Source organism: Ahaetulla prasina, chromosome 4, assembly GCF_028640845.1.
Source record: "Ahaetulla prasina isolate Xishuangbanna chromosome 4, ASM2864084v1, whole genome shotgun sequence".
Taxonomy (NCBI): Eukaryota; Metazoa; Chordata; class Lepidosauria; order Squamata; family Colubridae; genus Ahaetulla; species Ahaetulla prasina.
In genome coordinates, this window is record NC_080542.1 from 21,548,520 (window position 1) to 21,568,153 (window position 19,634).

At 46.0% G+C, this 19,634-nt stretch overlaps 1 protein-coding gene across 1 annotated transcript in view; it reads left to right on the top strand.

Moving 5' to 3' along the window:
- Positions 1 to 17,766, top strand: part of MVP (major vault protein) — a 47,022-nt gene extending 29,256 nt beyond the window's left edge. The window contains exons 11-17 of the mRNA XM_058181486.1: positions 8,773 to 8,970; positions 11,101 to 11,236; positions 12,550 to 12,761; positions 13,906 to 14,022; positions 14,254 to 14,380; positions 16,436 to 16,624; positions 17,470 to 17,766. Coding sequence (XP_058037469.1) covers positions 8,773 to 8,970; positions 11,101 to 11,236; positions 12,550 to 12,761; positions 13,906 to 14,022; positions 14,254 to 14,380; positions 16,436 to 16,624; positions 17,470 to 17,592 — 1,102 coding nt within the window. The 3' untranslated portion in view covers positions 17,593 to 17,766. The remainder of the gene's footprint in view (positions 1 to 8,772; positions 8,971 to 11,100; positions 11,237 to 12,549; positions 12,762 to 13,905; positions 14,023 to 14,253; positions 14,381 to 16,435; positions 16,625 to 17,469) is intronic.
- Positions 17,767 to 19,634: the final 1,868 nt, after the last annotated feature.

Genomic DNA, 19,634 nt, shown 5'->3' on the forward strand with positions numbered 1-19,634 from the left:
CAAATGAGAATTGTAGAATTTTTAAAGATATTTTGGGGAATGATGAACACTATGGGAAATTGTTTTTCATGATTCGAAATTTCAAAAGAAATACTGTTATTTTTGATTTGCAATTTTATTAGATCGCGATCTCTAGAGACAGAGGAAGATAGCAGGAACTGAATAGTTATTATTTCAGGATTATTCCCACGTAGATAGATAGGTTGATGTGATTGCACGACCGCCTTAGAAAAGATGTTAAAAGGCTGTCTTCAGATCTGTATCAAAAGTTTTAAGAGATAATAATAATAATAATAATAATAATAATAATAATAATAATAATAATAATAATAATAATAATAATAATAATAATATAATATTTTAATTTGTATACCGCCCTTCTCCCGAAGGACTCAGGGCGGTGAACAGGCAAATAAAATACAAACAAAAACATACACCTTAATTAAAACAACCTTAAAAAACTGATTCAAAAATTAGCCAAAAAATTTAAAATAACCTTATACCCCATAAAAATTACAGAATTTAAAACCCATAATTAAAAATTAAAAATTTAGAATTTAAAATCAAGCCAGTCCAGCCAAACGGAATAAATAAGTTTTAAGTTCGCGGCGAAAGGTCCCGAGGTCAGGTAGTTGTCGAAGCCCGGGGGGAAGCTCGTTCCACAGGGTAGGAGCCCCCACAGAGAAGGCCCTCCCCCTGGGGGACACCACTCGACATTGTTTGGCTGACGGCACCCTGAGGAGTCCCTCTCTGTGGGAACGCACCGGACGCTGGGAGATAGAGGCCGGCAGTAGACGGTCCCGTAAGTAGCCCGGTCCTAAGCCATGGAGCGCTTTAAAGATGGTAACCAATACCTTGAAGCGCACCCGGAAAACCACAGGTAGCCAGTGCAGTCTGCGCAGGATAGGTGTTACGTGGGAGCTTCGAACCGCTCCCTCAATAACCCACGCAGCCGCATTCTGGACTAGCTGAAGTCTCCGGGTGCTCTTCAAGGGGAGCCCCATGTAGAGAGCATTGCAGTAGTCCAGACGAGAGGTAACGAGAGCATGAGTGACCATGCATAGGGCATCCCGATCCAGGAAGGGACACAACTGGCAGATCAGGCGAACCTGATAAAAAGGTCGTCAAATGATCTTCAAAGGACAACCGACCATCCAGGAGCACGCCCAAGTTGCATACCTTCTCCATCAGGGCCAACGACTCGCCCCCGATAGACAGCCGCATCTGCAGCTGACTGTACTGAGGTGCCGGCATCCACAGCCACTCCGTCTTGGAGGGATTAAGTTTGAGCCTGTTCCTCCCCATCCAGACCCGTACGGCTTCTAAACACCGGGACAGCACTTCGACAGCTTCGCTGGGGTGGCCCGGGGTGGAAAAGTACAGCTGAGTATCATCAGCGTACAGTTGGTATCTCACCCCAAAGCCACTGATGATCTCACCCAGCGGCTTCATATAGATGTTGAACAGGATGGGTGAGAGAATCGACCCCTACGGCACCCCACACATGGGGCACCTCGGAGTCGATCTCTGCCCCCCTGTCAACACCGTCTGTGTCCGGTCAGAGAGGTAGGAGGAGAACCACCGATAAACGGTGCCTCCCACTCCCAACCCCTCCAACCGGCGCAGCAGGATACCATGGTCGATGGTATCAAAAGCCGCTGAGAGGTCTAATAGGACCAGGGCAGAGGAATAACCCCTCCAGAGATCATCCACCAGCGCAACCAAAGCTGTCTCCGTACTGTATCCGGGCCGGAAGCCGGACTGGAACGGGTCTAGATAGACAGCTTCATCCAGGTACTGGGGTAGCTGACATGCCACCACACTCTCTACAACCTTCGCCGTAAAGCGAAGATTGGAGACTGGCCGGTAATTCCCTAAAACAGCTGGGTCCAAGGAAGGCTTCTTGAGGAGAGATCTCACCACCGCCTCTTTCAAGGCAGCGGGAAAGACCCCCTCCCGCAAAGAAGCATTTGTAATCCCCTGGAGCCAGCCTCGTGTCACCGCCTGTGTAGCCAGTACCAACCAGGAGGGGCATGGATCCAGTAAACATGTGGTGGCATTCAGCCTACCCAGCAACCTGTCCATGTCCTCGGGAGTCACAGGGTCAAAATCATCCCAAACCACCTCAACAAGACGGGTCTCAGAACTCTCATCTGGATCTACCCAATTTTGATCCAATCCGTCCCGAAGCTGAACGATTTTATCGTATAGATAACCGTTAAACTCCTCGGCACGCCCTTGTAGGGGGTCCTCACGCCCCTCCTGTTGAAGGAGAGAACGGGTCACCCGAAACAGGGCGGCCGGGCGGTTATCTGCCGACGCAATGAGGGAGGAAACATAGGAACGTTTCGCATCCCTCAGTGCCACTAGGTAGGTCCTGCTATAGGACCTAACCAGTGTCCGGTCAGCCTCAGAACGGCTGGATCTCCAGACACTCTCTAGGCGTCTTCTCCGGCGTTTCATCTCCCTCAGCTCCTCGGAGAACCAAGGAGCTGGTTGAGACCGACGCCGGGTCAGAGGCCGCAAAGGCACGACACGATCCAAAGCTCCAGCCGTGGCCTGTTCCCAGGCCACGACTAGCTCTTCAGTCGTGCCGTGGGCCAGGTTCTCAGGAAACGGCCCAAGCTCCGTCAGGAACCTCTCAGGGTCCATCAGGCGCCTGGGACAGAACCAACGCATTGGTTCCGTCTCCCTGCGGCGGTGGGTAGCGGTCTGAAAGTCCAGACGAAGGAGAAAATGATCCAACCATGACAAAGGGTCGATAACTAAATCATTTAAAATCAGATCATTCAACCACTGGCCAGAGATAAAAACCAAGTCTAGGGTGCCTCCCCCAATATGAGTAGGGCCATCGATTAATTGAGTCAGGTCCATGGCCATCATGGAAGCCATGAACTCCCGAGCGGTCGAGGATGCCGTGCCAGTTGATGGCAAGTTGAAATCCCCCATGACCAACAGTCTAGGGGTTTCAACTGCCAACCCAGCTAGCAACTCCAACAGCTCGGGCAGGGCTGTTGTCACGCAGCAAGGAGCCAGGTATGTGATCAACAAGCCCACCTGAGTCCTACGACCCCACTTCACATAGAGGGATTCACAACCAGCTATCTGAGGCACAGTGGTCTCCCTCGGTTCCAGACTTTCCTTAATAATAACCGCCACCCCACCACCCCTACCTTGGGCCCTCGGCTGATGGAATGCTCGGAAACCTGGTGGGCACATCTCCACTAGGGGAAACCCCCCCTTCCGTGCCCAGCCAGGTCTCCGTAATGCCCATAACGTCCGTGGTCCCCTCCTGAATTAGATCTGAGATCAGGGGGGCTTTGTTAACCACGGACCTTGCATTGCATAACATCAGCCGGAGGCCCAAGTCCCGAGTACTCTGGCCACCCGGGGAACGGGAAGAAGCAGGGGGGCCGGAGCATGCGATCGCTCTTAAATAGCGAGGGCGTACTCCCAAAACCCGACGTGCCCCCCCCCTTCCGTCATATCTGCCTCTCCCGCTTACCGTGTCAATAGCACAACCCTGATAAGCTGGAACGAAACCCTCCCCCACGTCCCTCGGACCTAACTTAATGCCGCGAACACACACTGGACTTGGCTCCCTCCCCGACGGGTTTCCCTCCCCACCCATTCTTCCCCCTCCCCCCCCAACCCAAGCCCGTCAATTTCCACCCTCCCCGTAAAATTCCCATTAAAACTCCCCTTAAAAAATCGGTTAAAACAATTAATTAAAAATCCCCTAAGTCTCCTATTCTTGGCATGCCATCTCTCGGGGTTCCAAAACCCGTCCTCAAGATGGGCCCTCGATAACGTAGAGGGCCAAACCCACGAGAGAGGGGAATCTCGTAGGGCAAGAAGGTCAGCCGATAATTGTAATTATGCAAAATATGAATGACAACTATAGAATTTTTAAGGATACTTTGGGGAATGAGGAAAAGACTATAGAAAATTATTTTTGATTAAAAGAAATAATGTTATTTATGATTTGTAATGATATTAGGACTTTTTGGGGGAGACAATGGGACTTGTTTGGGGACAGAGGAAGACGGAGGAGGATGTGCCCAAGGACTGGAGTGCCATCTCCCCTCACCCCCGGTTTCCAGGATGTTTGGACTATACACTCGACAGAATACCACCTAGACTGTCATTTGGTGCCTATCGCTGTTCCATTCTGCGTCCGTCCTCATTCTGGACTAGTACCATCTGCTACCACCTGCCATTCGGAGATGGAGCTTTTGTTTTTGCCGATTCTTAGTCTCAGCTGCTACGTGCTATACTCATGAGGAACTCTTGCGCCTGCGAGGTGCCCCCGCCTCGCAGGAATGGCCCTCCTCACTACCGAGGGCCGGCCTCCATGACGGGTCTTGGGACCCACAGAGGTGGCATGCGAAAAAGAAGAGCTTGTGGGGTTTTTTAGAGAGGGAACTTTTAAGGGGTGGGAGGGTAAGGGCGGGCAATGGGGGAAACCCGTCGGGTAAGGGGCCAGTCTCTGCACATGCTCGCGGCGGTCTTTCTTTATCAGGTTCGGAGGTTATGGGGGTGGAGGGTGTTCCTATTGATGAGGGTGGTTCTATTGACACGGTAAGTGGGAGAGGCAGATATGGCGGGCGAGGGTCATACCAAGTTTCGGGAGCGCGTGCTCGATGTCTGAAAGCGATCAGCGCTCCGACCCCTTGGACTTCTCCCGTTCCCCGGATGGTCAGGATCCTCAGAGCCCGGGCCTTCGGTTGATGTTGTGCAATGCTCGGTCCGTGGTGAACAAAGCCCCCCTTGTTTGTGATCTTATTCAGGGGGGTTCCGCGGACCTTATAGGCATTACGGAGACCTGGTTGGGCACGGAAGGGGGTGTGCCCCTCGTGGAGATGTGCCCGCCGGGTTTCCGTGCATTCCATCAACCGAGGGCCCAGGGTAGGGGTGGTGGGGTGGCGGTTGTGATTAGAGAGAGTCTAGAGCCGAGGGAGACCACTGTGCCTCAGATTGCCGGGTGCGAATCCCTCTTTGTGAGATGGGGTCATAGGTGTCAGATGGGTCTGCTGATCGCGTACCTGGCTCCTTGCTACGTGACAGCTGCCCTGCCCGATTTCCTGGAGGTGCTGGCCGGGGTGGCAGTTGAGGCCCCCAGACTTTTAGTCATGGGGGACTTTAACTTGCCATCTTCCGGCCCGTCATCAACAGCGGCTCGGGAGTTCATGGCTTCCATGACGGCCTTGGACCTGACCCAGGTAATTGATGGCCCTACTCACATTGGGGGTGGCACGCTGGACCTGATTTTTCTCTCTGGTCAGTGGTTGAGAGATCTGGACTTAAAGGAAATAGTCACTGAACCGTTGTCATGGTCAGATCACTCTCTTCTTCGCCTGGACTTTCTGACCGCCATTCACCACCGCAGGGAGACGGAGCCGATACGTTGGTTCCGTCCCAGGCGCCTGATGGACCCGGATGGGTTCCGGACGGAGCTTGGGCCATTTCCTGAGGGTCTGGCTCACGGCTCGGCCGAGGAACTTGTTGCGGCCTGGGAACGGGCGCAGCGGGGCCTTAGACCGAGTCGTGCCTTTGCGGCCTCTGACCCGGCGCAGGGCCCAACCGGCTCCTTGGTTCTCCGAGAGCTGAGGGGATGAGCGCCGGAGAAGACGCCTAGAGTTCCTGGAGGTCTAGCCGTTCGAAGCTGATCGGACACTAGTGAAGTCCTATACTAGGACTTACCTAGTGGCATTGAGAAGCGGCGTAGCTCGCCTCCTCCCTCATTGCATCGGCAGATAACCGCCCGGCCGCCCTGTTTGGTGACTCGCTCCCTCCTTCATCAGGGGCGGGATGACCCGTTGCAGGGACGGGCTGAGGAGTTTAACGGTTATCTATACGATAAAATCGCTCAGCTCGGGATGGTCTGGACCAAGATTGCGGTGATGCGGGTGAGACGCTCGAGGGTGGTCTTGGCGACATTATTTGGGATGAGTTTGACCCTGTGGCTCCGAGGACATGGACAGGTTGCTGGGTAGGTTGAATGCCACCACGTGTTTACTGGACCCGTGCCCTCCTGGCTGGTGCTGGCCACTCGGGAGGTGACACGAGGCTGGCTCCAGGCGATTACGATCGCTTCTTTGGTGGAGGTGTCTTCCGGCCGCCTTGAAAGAGGCGGTGGTGAGGCCCTCCTTAAGAAGCCTTCCTGGACCCGGCTGTTTTAGGTAATTATCGTCCGGTCTCCAACCTTCGCGGCGAAGGTTGTAGAAATATGGTGGCATATCAGCTTCCCTTGCACCTGGATGAAACTGTCTATCTAGACCCGTTCCAGTCCGGTTTCCGACCCGGTTACAGCACGGAGACGGCTTTGGTCGCGTTGGTAGATGATCTCTGGAGGGCCAGGGATAGGGTTGTTCCTCTGCCCTGGTCCTATTAGACCTCTCAGCGGCTTCGATACCATCGACCATGGTATCCTGCTGCGCGGTTGGGGGATTGGGAGTGGGAGGCACCGTTTATCGGTGGTTCTCCTCCTATCTCTCCGACCGGTCGCAGTCGGTGTTGACAGGGGGGCAGAGGTCGTCCCCGAGGCGCCTCACTTGTGGGGTGCCGCAGGGGTCGATTCTCGCCTTCTGTTTAACATCTACATGAAACCGCTGGGTGAGATCATCAGTGGTTTCGGTGTGAAGTATCAGCTGTATGCGGATGATACTCAGCTTTTCTACACCGAACCACCCCAACGAAGCTATCGAAGTGCTGTCCCGGTGTCTGGGGGCCGTACGGGTCTGGATGGGGAGAAACAGGCTCAAGCTCAATCCCGCCAAGACAGAGTGGCTGTGGATGCCGGCATCCCGGTACTGTCAGCCAAATCGCGGCTGAACATCGGTGGCGAGTCATTGGCCCCGATGGAGAGGTCCGCAACTTAGGCGCCCTCCTGGATGAGCGGCTGTCTCTAGAAGAGCATTTGACGGCCGTCTCCAGGAGAGCGTTCTACCAGGTTCGCCTGGTACGCCAGTTGCGCCTTTCTGCACCGGGATGCCCTATCCACGGTTACTCACGCACTCGTGACGTCTCGCCTGGATTACTGCAACGCTCTCTATATGGGGCTCCCCTTGAGGGGCATCCGGAGGCTACAGTTAGTCCAGAATGCAGCTGCGCGGGTGATAGATGGAGCCCCTCGTGGCTCCCATATGACACCTATCCTGCGCAGACTGCACTGGCTTCCTGTGGCCTTCCGGGTGCGCTTCAAGGTTTTGGTGACCACCTTTAAAGCGCTCCATGGCATTGGGCCGGGTTACTTACGGGACCGCCTACTGCGACCGAATACCTCTCACCGTCCCGTGCGCTCTCACAGAGAGGGTCTCCTCAGGGTGCCATCAGCGAGGCAATGTCGTCTGGCGACGCCCAGGGGAAGGGCCTTCTCTGTGGGGGCTCCCACCCTCTGGAACGATCTACCCCCCGGACTTCGTCAGTTTTCGGACCTTCGGACCTTCCGCCGCGGGCTTAAAACATACTTATTTAATTGTGCAGGACTGAGCTAGATTTTAAATTTTGGGTTTTAAATTGGGTTTTATTTCTATTTTTAATTAGACGGGCTTTAGAATAAGTTTTTTAAATGTTTTATATTGTATTTATATTCTATTTATCTGTTTTTAGTGCCTGTAAACCGCCCTGAGTCCCTTGGGAGATAGGGCGCTATATAAATATGATTAATAAATAAAATAAATAAATAAATAAAAATAAATAAATATAAGATAGGGAATTCTAGAGGCAGAGGATGATAGCAGGATCTGAATAGTCTTTATCTCAGGATTATTCCCATGTTAGGTTGATGTGATGGCATGACTGCTCTAAGAAAGGATAATAATGACTGCCTTTAGATTTATACTAAATGTTTTAAAGAGAAAATGGAATTTATGTAAAATATAGATGATGACTATATGAAAATTTTTAGAGATATTTTGGGACTAAATATTTTCCAGGATAAAGGGATGGAATAGATTTTAAAAGAAAAGGGCTATCACAACATTTGAAAAGGGAAAAATATTGGATAAATGATATAATGAGAGGATGAAATTTGAAATATGTTTGAATATGTACCTGACTGATATCTTTTTCAACAAAGATTTGTATGTTTTGTTTTTTTTTAAAACTTGTTTAAAAAAAAAGAAAGCAAGTGATCAAACAATAAAAGATATTGATTACATGTGAGACTCGAACAACAGAAATAATTGATTCTAGGTAAGACTCCACAAGTGGCAAATTTATGGGTTACGTTACTCTTTCCCATCTAGTTTTGCACCTTTCTTAAAACTTGCAAGTGTATTCGAGGACTTTGGTGCAAAAAAGACAAGTTTTCCCATACCAAAAAAAATGGCCCTGACCAAGGAAGGAAAGAAAAAAAAACAGTTTTCCTGAATTTAAAAAAGTAGCCTAGGGCATCATGCTAAAAATGCTAACATAAGTTTTTTTAAAATGCTAATAATAAATTCCCTTTTTATAATCCTGTAATACCTTAATTTGGGGTAGACTTGGGGTGACTGGATGGAGCTAAGCATTTACTGGCCGGGTGCCCTTCCTGATACCATGCAGAGTTCACAGCAGATATTTTTTTCCTTGCGCCCTAGGACAGAAACATCTGCCGCTACCTAAGATTGAACTCTCAAACTTCTGAGTGGGAGGCAAGGGTTTTCACCACTAGGCTACCACGCTGCTCATTTTTAAAAAATGATAATAATGAAGTCTAAAATTCTAGGTAACAATATCAAATGCCGTTTTGAACCTCTGGGATTTAATATTACCTTCTCCTTCCTCCAGGGTGATTTTTGGACCAGAACTCGTGCTACTCGGTCCAGATGAGCAATTCACAGTCCTGAGTCTCTCTGGGGGCCGACCCAAGCGCCCCCACATGCGCCGTTCTCTGTGTCTCCTTCTGGGTCCAGATTTCTGCACTGACATTATCACTATTGAAACAGCTGATCATGCCCGTCTCCAACTCCAGCTGGCCTATAACTGGTGAGTGAAGGGTAACTGGATGGATTGAAAGTTGGCCCAGGCCTTGATTGGGATGAGATCCCTTACCTGGTGTTTTGGTCTTTTAAAAATTATAGAATCACACGGAGGTGCGATTCACTTACTTTCTCTACCAGTTCACAAATGTGAGTGCATGCGCTTCCTCTCCGTGTATGCTCTTTGCTCACGCGTTATGTCTGGGTGGGTGGAGCCTCCTGCAGTTGTCACTACCGATTCGCCCAAATCGGACAGAACCAGCTGAATCCCACCTCTGGAATCATATGGCTAGAAGGGACTATGGAGGTCTTCTAAATGATCAAAGGCCTGGAGACTAAAACATATGAAGAACAGCTGCAGGATTTGGGTTTTGCTAGTCTAAAGAAAAGAAGAATTAGGGTTGACATAATAACAGTATTCCAGTATTTGAGGAGCTGCTGCAAAGAAGAGGGGGTCAAATTATTCTACAAAGCACCAGAGGACAGGACAAGAAACAATGGTTAAGAACTAATCAAAGAGAGAATCCATTAAGGAGAAACTTCCTAACAGCGAGGACAATTAACCAGTGGAACAGCTTGCCTTCAGAAATTGTGGGTTTCTGGAAGTTTTTAAGAAGAGACTAGACAGTCATTTATGTGAAATGGCATAGGTTCTCCTGCTTGAGCAGGTGGCTGGATTAGAAGACCTCCAAGGTTCCTTCCAGCTCTATTCTATTCTAGTCCAAATCCCTGCCTAAGTCAGGAGTCCTCTACCTCTCGGATAAATGGTTGTCCACTCTTTTCTCAAAAATCTCCAGCAATGGGGGACCCTCAACTCTGGGAGGCAGGCATGATAAATCTACTGCCAAATTCCATTTCTAGAATTTTGCATGGTTTGGTGTTTCTGCAGTACTTTTACCATTGCATTTTGCAAGCCGGCAAGAGTCATAACAGATTGGGGCAGCTGATACAGCCCATAAATATATAGATCAACAAGATAATAGCCGGCAACAGTACAGTATTAATTTTATTTAGGTTTCCTTCTATCTGTATTTTGCTCACCATTTGTTGAACTGCTTTTGCACTTTGCATAATATTCCTTAACTTGAAATGAAAGAAAGTGATGATTATATGTGGTTTTATACTTTGCACTTTTTTTAAAAAAAAATTGAACTTAGTATGCTGCCCTACAAAACCAAGCGTTAAAAATATTGTTTCTCTTCCTTGAGAAGTGTCTTAAGTTGTCAAATTATTCTACCAAGGGAATATAAAAATGGTTGCTCTTACCTAGCAATATCTATACAACATTTATAAATGTTGGATGACTTTAAAAATACACCTTTGGGTCAGAAATATTTTTTTCAATTGAAAGGCATAGGAGGCCATCTAGCTATTTAAATTAATATATTTCAACTACCAGTAGATCTTAAAGCTCCTTTCATTTTTAAATGTGATGTAATCCTCAGTATGCCAATGCCATATGGTACCCTTGCTTTGTCAAATATATTTAATTGCCTTAATTCTCCATTCTGATTTTCTTAATGAACTATTTAGATTTCTGCTTTGAAAATATTTAAATATTGTCTGAATTGTTGCATGATATTAAGTGATTTCTGATTTTAACTGTGGCTTGTAAAGGGCCGGTTTAGCTCTGCCTGGTAAGGCCTGTTATTAAGAACACAAAGCCTGCAATTACTGCAGGTTCGAGCCCAGCCCAAGGTTGACTCAGCCTTCCATCCTTTATAAGGTAGGTAAAATGAGGACCCAGATTGTTGGGGGGGCAATAAGTTGACTTTGTAAATATATACAAATAGAATGAGACTATTGCCCTATACATTGTAAGCCGCCCTGAGTCTTCGGAGAAGGGCGGGGTATAAATGTAAACAAAACAAAAAAAAAATCCCAAGAGGCAACTGGACTTTCTTTGTTTTTCCTTCAAGACGTTTCACTTCTCAGCCAGGAAGCTTCACTGAAGAAGCTTCTTGGATGAGAAGTGAAATGTCGTCAAGGAAAAACAAAGAAAATCCAGCTGCCTTTTGGGGGAAAAAAAGCACCTTTGGGACAACCATGACCCGGATGACCGAGAATCTCCATGGACATGTGGTTTCACTGTCATCTTCTCAGGTTTTCTTTGTAACTCTGGATGTTTTCCCATCAGGCACTTTGAGATTCCTTCAGCGGCTGAAGCAACCCGCCTTTTCTCAGTCCCAGATTTTATAGGTGATGCCTGTAAGACGTTGGCCTCACGCATTCGGGGAGCTGTAGCTGCTGTCACCTTTGATGATTTCCATAAGGTGAGCTTAACTTTAGTTTCTCCTCCGCGACTGTTGTCCCACAGGGACGTGGTGGCTCAGTGGCTAAGACGCTGAGCTTGTCGATCGAAAGGTTGGCAGTTCAGTGAGTCGAATCCTAGTGTCGCGTAACGGGGTGAGCTCCCGTTACTTGTCCCAGCTTCTGCCAACCTAGCAGTTCGAAAGCACGTAAAAAATGCAAGTAGAAAAATAGGGACCACCTTTGGTGGGAAGAAAACAGCGTTCTGTGCGCCTCTGATGTTTAATCATGCCGGCCACATGACTATGAAGATGTCTTTGGACAACCCTGGCTCTTTGGCTTTGAAACGGAGTTCAGCACTGCCCCCTAGAGTTGGGAACAACTAGCACATATGTGTGAGGGGAACTTTACCTTTAACATGACTGTTGTCCCACCAGAAACTCTGCCATTTATCCTTCAACATTCTGTGGATTGGTGATCTCTCTTACATTTAAATCCCTATTTACTTTTAAACTTGGTATGCTGACCTTCAAAACCAAGTGTTAAAAATACAGCTTCCTTTCCTTGAAGTTTGTTTATCCATGAACACAGATTGGAAAAGATGAGAGGTGTGACTAAGGAGATGCTCCACATTTTCAATGTTCAGTAAACTTTTCTTGAGACTTGGACATTATAGGAGAAATCTACTTTCTAGTTAGTGTTTCTTTTTAGTGGAAAGGGGGAATTAAGAGCTGGTGCTATAGCTTCTCCACTGCTGCTTCCAAGTCAGCTGTGGTCCCAGAAGCAACGAACTGCCAGTGCTGGAATGGAGGCCTTGAAAGAATGGAAGATTCTTGTCCTTAGACTGCTTTCTTCCTCTTATCAGTCTTTTCCTCCTTGCTCCATGTCAAGGAACAAAAGGACAGAGAATAGGCATTTGATTGCTGAAATCCATGTCTAATCAGAAAAGTCTAATTTGGTTGGAGTTTTGCCACACAGGTAAGAGAAAACCAAGAGAGAAAGATTTGAGGGGTCCTTGATGGTCTCTGAGCTTGGTTGTTTTCTTGCAGGGAAAGATTTTCCAGGTGGGAATGCGGTGACCTGTGCACTGGAGGAGAAATGTACTTTCGGTCAGTGTTTCTCAACCTCAGCCACTTTAACACGCGTGACTGTATGCTGACTGGGGAATTCTGGCAGTTGAACTTCACATATCTTAAAAGTTGCCAAGGTTGAAAAACACTGCATTAGGTGACTGTGAGGGAAGTCACTATGAGGTGAAGTGAAGACAGACTTTTTGAGGGGGTTAATATTTAATATTTCTATTCTTGAATTTCCTTACTTAAATTGATGTTCCTAGAACTCAAATCGTCTGATCTGTGCTGCCGTCTTCGGGTTTGATGGAGAAGGGACCCTGCGCAACTCCTTGCGCTTTGCCCCAAATGGCCTAATCATCAGCAGTGTTGACATTCAAAGTGTGGAGCCGGTGGACCAACGGACACGGGACGCCCTCCAGCGCAGTGTGCAGCTTGCCATTGAGATCACCACCAACTCTCAGGAAGCTGCTGCTCGGTATGGGGCATCTGGGATGGGAAGCAGCCAGGTCCCTTCTGTTCACTTCTTATTATTAACAATATGTGTAACTTGCCCCAGAATCTCTGGGCAATTTAAATTTATTTATTTGATTTTTATTCCACTTATTATTTGATCAGTAACTCAAGGCAGTGAACATACCTAACATTCTTTCCACCTTTTCCCCACAACAACAACAACAACAACAACACTGAGAGGTGAGTTGGGCTGAGAGAAGTGACTGGCCCAGAGCCATCCAGCTGGCTTAATGACTAGAACTCACAATCTCCTGGTGATTAAGGCTGTTTTCCTCAAGGAGGGGATAACAAGGGTGGGTGATCTCTTCAGATTGTAGAAAAAGGTAAGAGAAGAACCTGCTTTTATTCTGTAGAGATTACAGGCTTTTAGTGAGCATAGACTATGGATTTCTACCTCCAACCAGATGAAGGTTTTAGGCGCTGCCAGAAAAAAAGAAGTTTTGATACAGAGGGCACCCCTCCTTTTTAATAAGCAAAACCACAATATGGAAAAGTTCTTGGTTTTGGTCACTGTTTTACTTTTCTTGGCTTGAGAAAGGGTCAGATATGAAGATATGTAACAAACACGATTTCTGAAATGTCTCCTTTTGCTGTCCTAATTCAACTGTGGCTCTGTCCCTTTAAGGACACTTTAAAACTCCTAGACGTTTTCTCTGTGGCCATTCAAATTTCCAAATCTGTTGCTGTAAAGGAATGTAGTCTGGATTCCCAGGAGGGAGGGGAGGCATCCTCAAGAAGCAAGAAACCCCACCGTTCTGACAGTTTTTGGGAGAGAAAGAGGTTGAAGGCAACTCCTCCTTAACAGTTCCTAGAGTGTATGTTTTATGTGGTTGATAGCTTGCTCTAGTTTGGCAAGATTCTGTCTAGAGGTGAGGAACAATAAAGAAATCTGCTTGGAAGAATCACAACATGTCTTTCTTGGTTTTTGGAGGCTGGCCATTGCTTTCAAATCATCAAACAACCTACAGAATTCTCACCGATGCCTTAGAATGGTACCTCAAGACCAGAGATGGTATTCAGCCAGTTCAGACCAGTTCGACCAAACAGGTAGTAGAAATCATAGGTTCATTTCCCCTGATCCACTGCCATCATCTATCTCTCTCCAGACATGAGGCAGAGAGGCTGGAACAAGAGGCCCGAGGTCGTCTTGAACGGCAGAAAATCCTTGATCAGGCTGAGGCAGAACGAGCCCGGAAGGAGCTGCTGGAGCTGGAAGCACTGAGGTGAGTGTGCAGGATCCATGTTGTTTTAAGGATCAACTATGGACATTTGTTCCAAACTTAGTACTTTCCTTCTCTCTGAAGTCTCAGGCAGCGCTAGCTAAGAATTGTGAGAGCTGGACTCCTCCTTAAATCTGGAGGTTGCAAGTTTGGGGAGGCTGATCTAGTCTTCAATTGCATATTGAGATGCAGTTTTTAAAAGGCTCTCTGCTTCCCCCTTCCCTATTTTCCAAGCACGGCTGTGGAGAGCACAGGGGCAGCCAAGGCAGAAGCCCAGTCCCGAGCAGAGGCAGCCCGAATTGAAGGAGAAGGAGCGGTTCTGCAGGCCAAGCTGAAGGCTCAAGCTACAGCCATAGAGACGGTGAGTCCTGCCAGTCCTCCCACAAACCTAACAAACCCAAGGCTAACTATCTTCTTGATGGTGGCTGCGATTGCTAATCTCCCCTCCAGTGCTGAGCATCATGGGTTAGGACAAAACACTGTATCTGAAAAATAGAGTAACTGATTTTGCATCTTTCCAACCCACTCTAAGCATTTCTCTCCCCCCGCCCCAACTTTCTGTGTTTAGTACTTAATCCTGGGCTAGAGGTTCTGTTAAGTAGAGCAATACATGGACAGAATAGGGTATCCGTATCAAGACTGCCCTTTTGAATTCCACTGGACTAGGGTTGGGAGCAGGCATATTGTTTAATTTTTTTTTTCCTTCAAAAAAAACTGGTGAAGATAGGAGCAGAAGGCCTCTCTTTCCAATTTTCATCCGCAAATGGCTTGAAAGTTCAATTTTTCAGGCCAGACTGGGCATTTTCAAGATTAGTAGACTTTTTTTGCAAATCATTCCTGCCTATCCTTCTGAACCATCCCTCCTTCTTGTACTGAAAAGTATGTAAAAGTGGCCTCGGGAAAAAAAAGTACCAATTTCAGGTCAGTTTGGCTTCCAAAATTGCCTCACTCATCAAGAGTGAGAAACTCCAGCCCCTGTCCCTTAGAGAAAATTAGGAAACCAAGGTGTAGCCCCTGAATTGTGTGATGTGGTCTTAAATTCCTTCCTTTCTTCGTTTTTAGGCACTGAATTCTAAGCTTTCATATGCTTGGTCCCAGTCAAAGCACGGTTTAATACTTTTAATTTTCAGAACAAAGCCTGTATTGGATATTGGTTTTTTTCCCCTCTCAGAATTTTAGGCATAATTATATCTGAAATATATGAAGCATCTTCTGATGACAGATGTTCTCGCTGTCCAGCTCTATTCAGCCTCCAGCTTGTAGACAGCTCTGAACTGCACTTGTAGGCTACAATTCCTAGTCTTGTTCTTTAACTTTGCTGCTGCTTTCCATTCCTGCCGTTTCTATCTCCATGCTTGATGAAGAGTTCTAGAGAAATCAAAAGTTTGGTTCTTTCTAGCAAAAACATTGCATCAATTTGGAGTTTGTGTTTGATTTTTCTCACAGATGAAACTATCTCTGGTCAGATATATAACAAAGAAGAAACTATAAGGGTCAGATTCTGCCTATGACTTTGTACTATTCTGGCATAACAACTTATAGAATCATGAAATCATAGCACTGGAAGGGACCTTGGAGGTCTGCTAGCCCAACCCCTGCCCAAGGCAGGAGACTTTATTGCATCCTGGAAAAATGGCTGTCCAATCTTTTCTTCAAACCTCTTCAGTGGGCTGTAGATGCCAGCAGGTGCCTGCACTTGATAGATGACAGATGATAGTTGCTTGTCAGACTAAGAAGCACATGCTAAATTTTAAAGACTTTAGATCAGGGGGTCTCCAACCTTGGCAACTTTAAGACTTGTGGACTTCAACTCCCAGAATTCCTCAGTCAGCTTTGCTGGCTGAGGTATTCTGGGAGTTGAAGTCCACCAGTCTTAAAGTTGCCAAGATTGGAGACCTCTGCTTTAGATGACATCAGTGGTGGAATTCAGCCAGTTCGCACCACTTCGTAAGAACCGGTTGTTAACTTTCTGAGCAGTTTGGTAAACTGGTGGTTGGAAGAAATCATTAGGGCAGAGAACCGGTTGTTAACTTTCTGAGCAGTTTGGTAAACTGGTGGTTGGAAGAAATCATTAGGGCAGAGAACCGGTTGTTAAATTACTTGAATTCCACCACTGGATGACATCCATTGTTTTATATGCAGATAATAAATTTCACTCATAGAATGGGTGTCTTAGTAAACTTTATATCAGGACTTTAGTGGGAAAAGTAAAGGCAAATTAGAGAAGATCCATCAATTGATATAGCTTCTCTAGTAAAAAGTAAGATAAAAAATGGTATGCAACAGTGTTGTATGAATTGTTGCCAGAGTGTTTAAGAAATCACACTGGTAGCTCCTTTCCTTCCACTCTGATGTTTGGATTCTTCCTGTGTGTCCACCTTTCTCTCTCCCTCCCTTATTCTCTCAACTTTTCCAGGAATCAGAACTGCTGCGTCTTGCACAAGCCCGGGAACAAGAGCTGCGCTTTGCCAAAGAACAAGCTGACTTGGACGTGGCCCGGGCAGAAGCTCTGGCTGCTGTTGAAGTCAAGAAATTTGAATCTGTGATCAAATCCCTCGGAGCCAGCACTATCCGTGACATCGCAGTGGCTGGGCCAGAGATGCAGGTGAGAAGCAGAGGAAGGGAGAAGGACTAGGAGAGCACTGTCCTTCCAAATAATTGGTGTGCTTGAACTCATAGTTTACTTGTTTTGAGTTAGAGTGCAACAGAACAAAGGGTTGTGGACTGTGGCTTCTAGTGTATAAAAAAAAACAAAACCCACTGGCAGTAAGGATCAGATCAACCTTCCCCAATATGGTTTTCCCCTAGTTCTGGTTGGGAAATTCTGGAAAGGTCAATTCTACCATATCTGGAGAACACCATGCCGGGCCAAATGGCATGAAGACATAAGACAGGGGTGAACATTCCTACTGATCTAAGAAAGCCTGGGGCACAATAAACTACAGGTAGTTCTTGACTTACAACACACAATTGAGCCCAACATTTCCATTGGTAAGCAAGACAGCTGTTAAGTGAGTTGCGCCTCATTTTACCACCTTTTTGCCACAGTTGTTAAGTGAATTATGATCTTAATCATGTTAAGTGGATCTGGTTTCTGCCTTCCTTTGACTTTGCTTGTCCGAGGCCAGCTGGGAAGGTTACGAATGGTGATCACGTGACCCCTGGGCAGGGTAACTGTCATATATACATGCCAATTGCCAAGCACCCGAATTTTGATCATGTGACCACAGGGATGCTGCAAAGGTCGTGTGAAAACTGGTTATGTCACCTTTTTCAGCACTGGTGTAACTTCAGACGGTCACTAAATGAATGGTTGTAAGTCAAGGACCACCTGTAGAAGAGCAGGAGCAGCCAGTCATCTCAGATGCCCCAACATGATAGCAAATTAGAAATATTCAATTGAGATTCTGAAACCCTGATGCATGACTTTTTGCTTTCTATTCCTTGCAGGTCAAATTGCTCCAAGGTCTGGGAATCCAGTCCACCCTCATTACAGATGGTTCTTCTCCTATTAACCTCTTCACAGCTGCTGGAGGGCTACTGGGGATTCTGCCCAAGCCTTCGCAGACATGAAATGGAGGGGGAAAGACACCACTCCAAATGAATGCTCTCTATTCTTACTTAATGAGTGCCTTACAAGAATGTGGAAGGGGACCATGGGCTATATAATACTGTGCTTCCCCAGAGTTTATGAATCTTTCGATGGGGGAAAAGTATAAAATAAACATTTTTTTCTGTTGCATATCATCCTCTGCTTCGTTATTCATCTTTTCTTTTTTTTTAAATGATTGCTCCTGGGAGCAACGATAGAACCTGGATGGGAGCAGTGGTGGAATCTTGGTTGTTGTGGCAGAAAAGTCAGCTGGAATGTGTGGAGAGAAGCATGCACTATGAGGTCATCAGGTGTGCAATGGTGTTTGGATGTGAGAGAGATAAGATTGAGCCATTATGCCGAGCCAAGTGCAATCTTTGTTTCTCTATATCTTATGCAATTTTGCAAATCTCTCCAAGGAAAAATGGATTGATCAATTAATGGAAGGTGAGCTCAGGCCCTCCTGCCCGACTTTCTCCACTTACCTAAAATTTAATATTATCCATCTTAATTCTACAGTTATACCAACTGCAGCAAAAGTAAATCTAGGTTGGTGTACTATACAGTGGTCGTAGGTGGGCAGATCTGCTACCATCTAGTGGTCATCCATGTTTTTGCAGACAAGCTATGGTAGCTAATTAAAAAGAAATTTCAATCTTAGTTTGGGTTTATGTAACACTAAGCTATGGTTTGTTGAACTATGTTCTGGCAAAATAATCGCATTCAACCTATCAAACTAGAGCCAAATCATCCACATAACATCCGGGTATTATATGAGGAATGAACCCAGGCTCCAAAAATGTAAAGTCAATATACTGATTATTTTATTGTTAATGAATCCATTCTTTGAACTTTTCAGCATACATTTCAGGCAGCTTCTTAGAGCCTGTGTGCATTTGAAAAAAATCTGTTCACAATATAATTCCACACCTACATGGATACGGCTTTTATCTCAGAATTGTGTTTAGGTAGACTCTCCAGCATAGATGCTTCAGTGCCAGACCAAAGATGATTCTAGCTCTGTATTAACACTATTTAAAAGTGGTTAATGCTTTTTTTAAACAACAAAGTGATGTTGGAATGACTTGGGATACTTCTAGAGCTTATTATCATAGCAGTATCCATATATAGTCATATGGGGAAAAATATTTCGATAAACTTCAGCACTTTTTCATTAGTTCCTGGCCATCTGCATTGTAGTCAGAAAGAAGTTTTCTCATTTTCATTTCTCATTTCATTTGAAATGAAAATTTCATTTCATTTTCATTTCTCATTTTCACTACTCATTTCTGTAGTCAGACTATTTACTGAATCTGCACTACTATTAATAGTCTCATAGTTCCCATCACCAATCTCTTTCCACTTATGACTGTATGACTATAACTTGTTGCTGGCAATCCTTATGATTTATATTGATATATTGACCATCAATTGTGTTGTAAATGTTGTACCTTGATGAACGTATCTTTTCTTTTATGTACACGAGAGCATATGCACCAAGACAAATTCTTTGTGTGTCCAATCACACTTGGCCAATAAAATTCTATTCTATTCTATTCTATTCTATTCTATTCTATTCTATTCTATTCTATTCTATTCTATTCTATTCTATTCTATTCTATTCAACAAAGACCTAGGGAACAATTAATTGACCACACAATGGATGGGTACTGAATGCTTAAAAGAGACTTTCCATAAAATATTAAAGGAGAGAAGATAGATATAAAAATTATGACTGAATGTAAGGATGGTTATGTTTGAAGAATAGAGTGATTAGCCCACCAGCTCTGAAAACAGATATAAAAGTAAGGGAGGAAACATATTTTGTCCTTGATCAGTAACAATATGAACCAATTTAAGAAGTGTAACTTCCCTTTGACATCAGAAATGCTTTCCTCTGAGTGTGTTTCTTATTTCTTTGGGCCCCCCAGCACCTGTGGAAAAACTGCATGATGCCAACGAGACAATGGAGTCCTTATCCCATGAGGCATCCTGGTTTGACTACCCTGACACCGATAAAGAG